The sequence below is a fragment of the Branchiostoma floridae genome, chromosome 10 (assembly GCF_000003815.2).
Source record: "Branchiostoma floridae strain S238N-H82 chromosome 10, Bfl_VNyyK, whole genome shotgun sequence".
In the NCBI taxonomy this organism is placed as follows: domain Eukaryota; kingdom Metazoa; phylum Chordata; class Leptocardii; order Amphioxiformes; family Branchiostomatidae; genus Branchiostoma; species Branchiostoma floridae.
The window spans coordinates 18,995,884-19,008,221 of NC_049988.1; the positions used below are offsets into that span (position 1 = coordinate 18,995,884).

At 42.9% G+C, this 12,338-nt stretch overlaps 1 protein-coding gene across 1 annotated transcript; it reads right to left on the minus strand.

Moving 5' to 3' along the window:
- Window positions 1–7,012: 7,012 nt before the first annotated feature.
- LOC118425049 (synaptonemal complex protein 1-like) lies at window positions 7,013–9,511 on the minus strand. Its single transcript, XM_035833865.1, has 2 exons — window positions 9,400–9,511; window positions 7,013–8,609 (listed from the first exon to the last, which is right to left on the minus strand). Exons 1-2 carry the CDS (start codon window positions 9,509–9,511, stop codon window positions 7,555–7,557), a joined length of 1,167 nt encoding a protein of 388 aa, XP_035689758.1. The 3' UTR covers window positions 7,013–7,554.
- Between the last annotated feature and the right edge of the window lie 2,827 nt (window positions 9,512–12,338).

The following is a 12,338-nucleotide window of genomic DNA, read 5'->3' on the forward strand; positions in this document are numbered from 1 at the left end:
AAGCTGATGCGAGAAGAAACGCTCTTAGGTGCTGTAAAGATACAGGGAGTCCAAGGAATATGTGTCACTACTAGGCCCTTGCGACGGACTGGTATTTTCTGAAGCGACAGGAGCATACTGTGATGACGAAATCTTTTTATCTTATTCATCAACAGCTGATTGCTAACACCATGTTGTATAAACTGCGTCATTAGAACCTCAGCATTCTTTGCGCTCGACGCAGATCGCTGGGCGAAATTACAGCGACCGAAATAGGATTCGTGTTACTTTTGTTTCATGATAGGAGTATGATGCCTTCTTTCCCCTAGACGGGGTCGAAAGTATAACAACCGAAATAGGATTCGTGTAACCTTGGATTTCATAACTGGAGTATGATGCAAAATCGGATATGATTTAAAAGGCAACGAAACACATAAAACGGAGAACATCACTCTTTCGACATCTATGAAATTCGTTGAGAGATCTGTCCAATCTTTGGCCTCTCGAACTCTTAGCTTCTGAAAAGAGGTACTATTGTGTCCATAACACACTCTTGACCTGTGACATTTCACTTGACAGCCGTAACAGTCATTTATCTAGCGATATCCGAGTAGGGTCGTTACGTGACTGCTTCGTACACAACTGGATTAAACTGGAGCAATGCAGGCTTACTTGTATTTGCGTCCGACGTAGAACAATACGCTCACCGCTTGGTATACCGTACTCTATGTATCTATGTACTAAGTAAACGTAAACGAACCGTATACTACTACTAATATATGCTCATACAAATGGTCAGCAATAAAGATATTCTCAATTAATTGCGCACATTTAACTGTCAAACATTCTTCAAGAAGCGCACAACGTAGAAAATTTGTTACGCGCTGTAATGCCTAGGTTACACATAGCCGACTTTGGCTCCCGAACATTAGCCGACTCTTAGCCGACCCAAGTCGGCAGTAGTTCGGGAGTAGTCTGACCAGTTTAGGCCACGCCTATTTTTTTAGCGCCGAACATGCCCCGAACATCTCCCGACCAGTAAATGACTTACTCCCGACTGTGTCCCAAATGCAAACTAACCTATCACCAACCATCCCGACCTCTAGCCGTAGACTGCCGAATCACTCCTGACTGATCCCCAACCGATTGCCGACCCTCTCTCGACTTGAAATAGACATAATCATCGATTTTCAAAAGAGTGCTCATTTTCGTTTTTAATCAAGATTATCCTTTCTTCTATTTTGTAAACATCACCAAGAGATCAAATTTGGATCACAGATAGCTCCAGTGCGGCATTTATGGTTCTTTTTGTTTTTGGCTGGATGTCGGTCGTGGGAAGTTCGGGGGTGATTCGTCTACGTCCTGTCAATAGTCTTTTTGCTTGGAAATGAGTTAGCAGAGATTTGTCTACGGTCTTGGGGTGAATCATTGGTAAGTTGGAAACAAGCTGGGAGTAAATCAGCAATGTTTATGGCGTGGTTAAGATTTAATTTGACTGCTGACTTACTCCGAACACCAACTGAACACTAGCCGACCGCGCCGAACACCAGCCGATCACCAACCGACCCATTCCAGAGTTACCGTTCAGAGCCGAATGTTTTGAACATTTCAAAACATTCGGATGGAGCAGCCGAACACCAGCCGACTCAGCCGGACAACAGCCGAACGCCAGCCGACTCAGCCGAACGCCAGCCGACTACAGCCGACTAGCTCCCGAATCACTCCTAAACCATAGTCGGGAGAGAGTCGGGAGCCAAATTCGGCTATGTGTAACCTAGGCATAAATAAACTTTGCAGTCAATTGATCAAAATACTATGGTGGGTTGTTCATAAAGTTATTTGCCTTGCAGCGTTACAATGTCACAAACAACGCAATACATGCTTCGTTGTGATTGTCAATAATACAAATACCTTCTGCCACCTTTCGTACGTCGAACTCTGGTATACCAATACGCGATGTACCAATACGTCTCATTTCTACTAAGGCCTTCTAGTATTTGAAAATCTCCCGCAAAGATAATAGCTTGGTAACCAGGTAACCCTTAGCCCGAATACCGTGTCATGGTATGTCGCTCATTTATGGCAATGGATTGATGCAAATGAACGTAACGAAGTAGATGATCCAACAAGATATCAGTTTATCATGTTTCAAACGAAGTGATCAATATCATATGATACAACATATGTGATATATATGATTCGCCAAATTTTGCTGATATGTGATTCATTTTCCTAATTTTGGTTTCAATGGCCCTCCCAGACGATTTTGGATTGTAAGTACCGCCTCCGTACGAACTCACAGGGAATCCGACGGATTTTGGAGCACGCAGACACGCCGTAGAACTTTACGTGCAGGCAAAGCTTTGTGTGCCATCGGGCTGCGGATTCGCCCCCGGGCCCCCGTATACGAAAGACCAGAGCGTCACGTTGTGTACGCGGTGTGTGAGCCGGTTTTAGTAGTGCGCGAGCAATGCACACGCCGGTTTTAGCAGTGCGCGAGCAATGCACACGCCGGTTTTAGCAGTGTGCGAACATTGCACACGCTGGTGTGTGTTGTGTGCGAGCAATGTAAACGCTGGTGTATTAGTACTGCGCGTGCAGTGCAGGTGCTGGTTTGTGTAGTGTTCGAGCAGTGTACGCGCTGGTGTGTGTTGTGTTCGAGCGGTGCACGCGCTGGTGCCAGAGTATGATTCACTTCCTACGGGAAGTTTGATACTATACATTACGCACCGTGGATCTGGTTGGAGATTACGGTAAACATAACCGATGACGTTACACTTCCGTCATCAAAAAACAGGAACTACCCTTGGCCATTATATCCATCCGCAATCACCTGGCATTGAATAGGTTCAGGTCTAAGTTTTTTGTTTGCCTTGGTATTAATTCTATTGTCTCGCTTTGGTATAGTACATTTATTGTTACCTATATTAAAGGAGCTGTATAGTTTCTAGTGTGTTTGTGTCTTCTCCGCACTGCAGTTCCTTTATGTACTGTCAGAGGGAGATTCAACCGCTGAGGGAGTGAAGTCTGCTTTCTCTGACTGTCATGTCATGTGGATAACTTTTGAGTCAATACAACAGGGTGTCTAATACAGTGCAACACAGTAATTCCAAAATGTAAATGTAATTTAGATGGGTTCTGAGATTGTATTTAGTTGGCCCTACGTTATTGCAACCCTTGTGTTTGTGGAATGTCAATGACATTAAAAGGCATGAGTCACACCTGGACGATTCCACTGCCTCGCACATGTGAGGGGTGGCCTTGACGTCGGCAATGGTGCCATGTATTTCCCTTAAAACAGATTTCGCATTAAGAGGAGACAAATCAAAGGGACAGAATCTTCTTGGTGAAGGTAATAAAGCTCTAGAATGTGTCATCATTGTCCTGTGGTGCCACCTTAAAATGTCTTCAGCTAAAAGGAAAGTGATCTCGATCCAGTTATACTCCTGTCACATTTGGCGAAAATCGATCGGACGACGATTCTGCGGCAATCGCCCGAGCCTCGTTAATAATAATAACTTTATTGCACAACAATTGTACAAGGTACAAAGCATGGCTTATATGTGACAGGGACGGTTCTCAGGCCGATCCCATCGATACGCCCGAAGATCGCGGATACTGTGACATGGGTATTAAGCTCGCTGAATAGATAGTCTTCCACTGATCATGACAGAGAGTACAGTATTTACAGGTTTATTGTGCGGGGGGAAGTGCCCAAGCTCTTTTCGACAAGCACAGTGAACAGTGAACCAAGGCTTAACGTCCCGTACTAGGGACTGCAACCCTTTCCGGTAGCGTGCATGTCGGGTGAGCGACACAGCCGGGATCAAACTCTCACGGCTTCTAGTTCCAGAGGCAGGGCCGCTAAAGCTAAGGGCACAACTCGCCGTACGTGCAATTTGTTCGTACGTTTTTTTGGGAGGCCACGTCCGCCACGTATTTCTGAAAACGTTCAGGCTGTACACGGCAGGCGCGTCGCCTGAACTGGCACGTACGGGTACGAAAGACCAGAGCGTCACGTCGCGTTGTATACGCGGTGTGTGAGCAATGCACACGCCGGTTTTAGCAGTGCGCGAGCAATGCACACGCCGGTTTTAGCAGTGCGCGAACATTGCACACGCCGGTTTTAGCAGTGTGCGAACATTGCACACGCCGGTTTTAGCAGTGTGCGAACATTGCACACGCTGGTGTGTGTTATGTTCGAGCAGTGCAGACGCTGGTGTATTAGTACTGCGCGTGCAGTGCAGACGCTGGTTTGTGTAGTGTTCGAGCAGTGCACGAGCTGGGGTTTGATGAAAGAGCTGGGCTGTCTAACAGGTCTGTCTACCTGGCCTGGCCGATTTCTACTATACTTAGACCACTATACTATACATGTATATTGCCTGAGGCCCGTGAATGGGAAGTTCCTCTTTTTATGTCACATTTTCAATTAAATGTAAGGCCATGTCGATTTGATTATATGGATGACATCCGAGCGCACATCGAGTTTCGGCCGTTTCCCAAAAACATTTTCAACTAGAGTTCGGGGACCTCATACCTCCATGAAGTATTCATTGCTTTTTTGTGGATGGTATGTATGTTTATAGTCGGTTGTATTTTAGAGTAATGTTTATAAATGTTATGGGAAAGTAGTGGTGTATTTATTCTATGACACAGAGGATGTCCATTTGATTAGTAATTATTAAAATGTGACACTTAATTGTGTAATGTGCGTTTAAGAGGTCGACGGCATATGGTAGCGTGGTGTTCCTTAAGCTTGATGTTTGGCATTTAAACTGTCTAAGGTTGTCAGCATTATTGAGGTTCGACTATGTGCCTCAGAGCGGTGTGGTGGGAGGAAGTTGGGAAACTCAGAAAGAAGAAGGGATGTGGCCAACTTTAGTCAGATGGTGATTTGATTTTCCACCAATATGTCATAACATCAGCTGTTCACACGGTACAAAAAGGAGATGCACACTTTCCTCTGACAGCCCTACACCAACTGTAAGATGAATACTTGGCGCCAACCCCGTCTGCTAAAAAACAAGTACCATTGGCTACGAAAGAGACAACTAACAACTGTCCCTTATCGTAACAAATTCAGAACATCTGTATCGCCCATAAAACTTCTGACACCCAACCCAGATGAGAGGACCTAATGGCATTTTAATCACCATGTCACTCAAATCAGCAGTACAGTATGTGAGACATCCATACCTGTTAAGCATTACCTTTAAATGTACCTCAACTTCTTACAATTATACTTACGCTTCACATCTCCATGATATCCTAAGCAGACATGAATAAAACTAATCATCATATTAAAAAAACTCAGGGTTCCTCAAACAGCTGTCATACAAATCACCTCACCATCTGCTTGGAGCTAAGCCCATTAACAAACACTTAAAGCACGATGCCTGTTCCAATATATCGCAGATATAGGGGTGATTTCTGATATTATTACATTGATTATAACGACAGATACGGCGCCCAAAATCTCATCGATTCGAGCTTTCATCACACCCCACCAAAACAAGAAGTATGAAACCAATCCATCCAGCCGTTCTTGAGTAATCTTGTACACAGACAGAGACACATAACAGAAAATATAACCTCCATCAGTCCATGACATTTCATAGAGGTAAACATACTGTAAATCGTACAGCGTACTGTAAAGCGTCTGGACTACGAGTGAGATGACAGTAACCTGCTCTTGAATGTGTCCAGTGAGGAGCTGTCGACAATGTGGGCAGAGAGCCTGTTCCACTTGCATTATGTTCCCGGCTTTTTGTACAAGTATTTATATATTTGCATGTAAGAAACACCGACGTTTTAACCAGGAGTTCTACCTGCACAGTAGCAGTTTGGTTTGACGTTGAAAAGTGGGACAAGCACTTTTAGATTTGGGAATAACTAAATAAAAAAGGAAGAAAGACCGGTACTCTAATACCCTATTGACTACAGCAGCAACATATGCTTTGTTGAGACCTACGGATAGCTAAAACAGACGTCTTGATTTCATTTGTGAACATAATGGCTCTGGCATCACACGTTTTCTAGACGTATTACTTACCACGAACGGACACATATAGAGGTAGAGTCGTTAGTAGCAGAATAAAGTAAAACTCAAAGTGAGCCTACCTTGTATATAATGTTCATTCTGCTCTTCTATCGCCCCATCGCCCCATAAGGTGCATGTGGCCCAAAATAAAACAGTCTGGCAAGTAGATGCACTTGTATAGTACTCTTTCCCAAGCACGGTTCTGACAGTAACTAGCAAGCACAGTTCGATACCCGACCGCTTCTGTGTCGCAGGACACACTAAAGCTAAGGGCACAACCCGCCGTATGTGCAATTTGTCCGTACGTTTTTTTGGGGGGGAGGCCACGCCCGCCGCGTATTTCTGAAAACGTTCAGGTTGCTCCAAAATCCGTCGATTTCCCTACGAGTTCGTACGGAGGCGGTACTTACCACTTACGGATCCCAAAAGATTGCCCACATTTTGGCACGTAGACAGCACGTATTTGCACGTACAGCGGGTTGTGCCCCTAGCTTAACTCTGCCCGAAATTCCAAGGACAAATGAAGCCTTTAATTACCGAGGTTTCGTTAGAAGACCACGTACTTTATGTCACATGTGACGGATCTGTTAAAGGACGTCACGTACTTTATGTCACACGTAACGTGAATTAAACGCGGATCTGTGAAAAGACGCCACGTACTTTGTGTCACATGTGACGGACCTGTTACAAGACGTCACGTACTCTATGACTTAAAAGTGACACGTGAACACCAGTACATTGTGGACAAGTCACGTCCTCTTCAATTGTAGTCATTAACCGTTTACTAAGTTTTTGATAAAAGGACATGACATATGCCGCACTTAAGTGTGACGTGTTCGTAATAGGTCGGACGTCACGTATTTTACGCCCCATGTGACGTGAATTTAGGTCAAACGTCACGTATATAGCTCCCGTATTTTTGGAACAAATATATATTGCCATAACCTCTGTAAGTCAAGGCTTCATTTGTCCTTGGAAGTCCGCGCAATGTTCTGCTCTTTCCCAGTTACCAATGTCACATGGGGTGGTAGTCAGGAAATTTATTCTCCTTATTCGTGTTAAGCCAATTACGTGCCCCTTGGGATATAAAGTACTTTCATGTTGACAAAAAGTTGCCATATAACATTTCAAAGTTTTGTTTTGGAATGCCCAAAGTATAAGCCACCTGTAGCCCAAACTTTTGTACAAGAAACAGCTTCACACTTTGGTTGGTTGGAATAATGTCGGTTCGCTCGTGTGGGAGAGAACCTTGCACCCATCCGTGGACCTGCAGCCCTTTGTGAAGCAATGAAACCTTGACACAAACTGTTGCAGAATGTTTCTGACAAAAGTGATTGAGAAGAAACACCGAATCCTCAAATAGTGTAGAAACCATGTCAAGAGGTTCGATTTGGATATGTTTATGGTATGTGATTGTTTTCATAAGTGAAATCCAGATCATGTGTTGTTAGCCATAAGAAATGCTATTAGGCTACATACTTGAAACACCTGGCAGTCGTTTATACATCAAATCTCTGGAAGGGCTGTATTGAACATTAGGTTGGAGGGGGGTAGGTTCGCCTTGTGGGGTTCGCAGAAGGTCTGTTAAACGGCTGTGTCCCTGCTGCATGTCCCATCCGTAACACACGTATCCTGTCCTGGAGATACTGGATATGTTCTTCTTTTTTCTTAAGGTCTTTTTCGGAGCTGTCAAGACTTTCCTCCAGGTTTTTCACCTTTTCTGAAGCATTTCCAAGTGCTGTACTGTGTTTCTTACATTCAAATTTCTGATGTCGCATTGCTTTACACAGATCTTCAACATCTTTCCGCCGTTTTTGTAACTCCTCTTTCAATTGTTCTATTATTCCATCTTTTTCTTTCAATTGTCTTTTTGCTTCGTTGCAGCACTCCTGTTCTTGGCCCTCTCGTTCTGCTATCTTCCTTTCCAATGTTAAAACTTGTCTTTGCAATTCGTGTATCTTCTTTTCTTTCTCTTCTATAGTTTTACTGATGCCTTTGCTGTTGTTTCTCTCTGTTTCAACTTGCTTCTTTCTCAGGTCGTGTATGGTCGTTTCTTTCGCTTTCAGTTGAAAATTCGCTTTGCTTATTTCTCCTTTAAGGTTTTGAAGTTCCCTCTTAAGTTGTTGGTTCTCAGATTTTAGCTGACCGTCCGATGTTACATTCAGTAGTTCCTGCACTTGTGGTAGATCATTGAGCCTCTCAATATTCTCTTCCTTGAGTTGAAGGAGGCGCTCGACTTGGTCGAGAGTGATAGTGGTGTTGGTTTCTTCAGACTTAGTTTGTTTATTGATGAATGTACAAGAGGTGTTAGTTCCCCGAGATTCCGTGTGTGAAACGGCCAATGCGGTCGTACGACGTAAAGCAGAGTGACGTAGCGTCATCGTGCCTTGCACTTGGACATGACGCCCTTCCGGCGTTGACGTGTACTCCCTCGTGTCTTGCCTGAATGTGGCGTTCACATCTGTGCTACCACCGCCATGTGCGCCACTCTGCGGTGCACCGCCGCAACACAGCGTTACGTTGCTCTTTGGTCCGACGACGACGACCTTGTTATCCGTGCCCCCGACGTCAAAACGGAGACTGCGGTGTTCTAAATCAATGAAATCAGAAAAGATATTTATAAAAGACATTTGTTGGTGAGTTAACTGGAAAACCACATATACACCCACCGATGGCTTGTGTGAAACTTCACGTAGTTCACAATAGATGCAGAATGTAGTGGAGTAACTCATTAATACATCTTACAAGAATTATTGTGATTTCCATTTAGGTTGCTTATACCACGGTTGAATTTCAGAAAAATTGCCGTCATTCAACATAGAACAGTCAAAGTATCAACATGTAATTATAATGCCTCTAGATGTTCGCTCTTTACTTTAAACTGATTAAAATAAACTGTTGTTTATCCTTCAATACGTTTGACATACATGTCTGTACTTGTATAACCCCGACGATATGTTGACCATGATGATGATGATGATGATGTGCTTTTATTCAGTGCACAATATGGAAACACCCCTGTCATTAAAGTGGATGGAGGTTCACAATTACATGTATATGTACCATACATTCGCATAATTCCACCAGGTGCCATTATACCGCCACCTCAAAAAACGGTGTTATAGAGGCCTTCTCAAGATTGTCTTCAACACGTAAATATCTAAATTGTATTACAGTTAGGATATTTAACATTCGGTGTTCAAGAAAATCTTGGGAATTCCGGAAGACCTCTATACTGACGTTTTTTGTTGAGGTGGCGGTATTATGGCTCCTGATGGAATTATGATAGTCGATGTTACCTATCAAATAATGTGTCCAGCGTAAATTATCAAAACATTTATAACAGACACAACAGGAAAAAACAAGTTCGAATGAGTCACCTTTTCTAGTAGCGCTTAAGGCGGTCATGCGGGTCGAGCTCCGGGATGATGTAGAACTGGCACCGAACGCTGTTTGTGGCCGACTGTCGTCACCGAATGGATCCTGCTCCATTTCTAACTCTACTCTCAAGCTGATGCTAGAAGAAACTCTCTTTGGCCTACAGGGAGTCAAAGAAACCAAGCTCTATTAGGAATTTAAATTATGTAAACTGTACCTCTGTTATATTTATTTCGTCTGGCCCTTGCCTCTTCCCACATGACCTCAATTAAAAGCGGCCTGCGGGACCATTTGAGCTTTCATAGACAAAGCTTTCACCAAAGCAACCATGTGAAAAGTGTATAAAGCGTCACCGTTGGAATTTTACGTCCCTTTGTACTAGACGGCGATCGCTGAGCGACCATAGACTGCATGAGTGAACAAAATTCGATTTGTGACCCTGAATTTCATAATCAGGGCACGATGCAAGATTAAGAAAATCGTTCTTTAAAATCATGTGAACTTCGTCGATCGATCTGTGTGAAATCTTTGGCCTCTCGAACTCTTAGCTTCTGGAGAGAGGCACAATTGTGGCCGTAGCATACTCTTGGCCTGTCACCTTTCACGTGACATCCGTAACAGTAATTTATCCAGAGATATCCCAGTAGGGTCGTTACGTGACTGCTTTGTACACACCTGGATTAAAACTGGATCAATGCAGACTTACGCGTATTTGCGTCCGGCGTGAAACAATACGTTCAACGCTCGCAAAGAAAGCACCCCTTGGTATGCCATACTCTATCTATGTGCTGGATAAACGTTTTCGACCACTTAGTCAAATTCCCATACAAAAGTGTCGTACACTATAGTATATCCTCATACTATAGACCAGCAATAGAGATATTCGCAATAACTTGCACACGTTTAACTGTCAAACATTCCCCAAGAAGCACACAACGTTAACAAAGGGTACGTACTATTTTTCTTTAGAAAATGGTACGTACGATAAATAAACTTTGATGTCAATTGATCAAAGTATTTTTATAGGTAGTTCATAAAGTTGTTAACCGTCGCGTTACAATGCCACAAACAACACAATACATACTTTGTTATGATTGTCAATAACACAAGCAAATACCTTTTGGGCACCTTTCCTACGTCGATCTCTGGTATGTGCCAATACGTTTAACTTCTACTAAGGCCCTCTAGTATTTGAAAATCTCCCGCAAAGATAATAGCTTGGTAACCAGGTAGCCATTAGCCCGAAAAACCATGTCACGGTATTTCACTCATTTATGGTAATAGATTGATGCAAATACAAGATGATTCAAATGTCTGTACATTTGAAGGCGAAGATATTCGTTCATCCCGTTTTGAAATTGTGTAGGTTTAAAACGAAGTGATCAGTATTATATGATAACACATATATCATATTTATATGATTCGCTAAAGTTTGCTGATATGTGATTTCTACCGATTCATTTTCCTAATTTTAGTGTGAAGGCCCTCACGGACCTTGGATTTGTACGTTGATCATCGTTGTTCAAAGAAACGAGGCAAGGAGAAGAAAAGATAGAACATACTTATCAAAGAAATCGGTGTCCATATTCGTATTCAGTGCTCTCAATGTACATACGCGATGTAACTCCAATGTAACATCGAATTGCTGCATTTAATTTAGCATAATGCAAATAAAGATCATCATCATATTGGTTAAGAGGACACGGCAGAAATCGCTGCAGCTAGTTGAGGAAAGTGTGAGAAAAGTTTTAGTTGAACAAATTCTTACCTGCAAACTAGGATACAATCCACGTCACTCGTTCAAAATCCACTTCTTTTGCAGTCGAACATTTACAATATATGACATCCCAAAGTTCAGTATCTGGATTCATGAAGTGATGCACTTTGTTCCCATCGACAATGTAAGGTTAGCTCATGAGAGAACTTTGCTTACCCCCCGTGGATTTGAGTGACACCTTGCAGCTGGAGGCATGTTAAGGGTGCATCAGAGGATATTACACATTCTTGTGGCTTTGGCAATAAGGTTATGTTCGGGTGTGTTTGTCACTCTCCCTCTCTCTCTTTCTCTCTCTCTCTCTCTCTTTCTCTCTCTCTCTCTCTCTCTCTGTGTGTGTGTGTGTGTGTGTGCAGTAGTGAAGTATAAGTCGAGAATACTTGGATGAATCCTGGTGAAATTTGCTAGGTGAGCAGGAGTCTGAGAAAAGTTCTACATTTATAATGCTCCCTAAGCAGCTTAGCATCTTGCGTGACACATAAGGAGCCATGCAATTGTCCCTTAGATTTGTATCCTCCTAACGCGAAATCTGTTTTAAGGGAAAACTTTGATTTGATTTTGCCGACGTCACGGTCACCCCTTACATGCGCCGCCAGTGGTATCGTTCAGGTGTGACTCATGCCTTTTAATGTCATTGACATTCCACTAACACAATGGGAACACAAACGTACGGCCAATTAAATACTTGGAATGGCAGCTCATACAGAACTGCAGTGCGGAAACAGACACAAACATGCCAGGAACTATACAGATTTCCTTATAATAGAAGCAACGTAAAAGATGAGGGAGGCATCAATTAACATTTAACAGTCTGACTGACCAAGAATAACCCAGTTAGTTCTAGCTGATTGCGGCTGATCTAAACATTGCAAGAGGGAAAACCAAAGAAAGTTCCGCTTTCCTATTGACGGACGTGTGACCTCACCAATAATATCTATCCCGAAATCGCCGCGTATCGATCTATTGGTACAAATATCACTGAAAGTTATGCACAATAAGGAACGTGTTTCTATAATTTGTCTTTTTAGAGATTAAACTAAAACACTTTACATGATATAAGTAACAAAACATTTATTTGTGCTACTTGTCGAACTGGATCACGCTCAATTAGTCTCTACCAGAACTCCGGATCGCTGGAAAAATCGTAGAAATGGAACAAATAGAGGA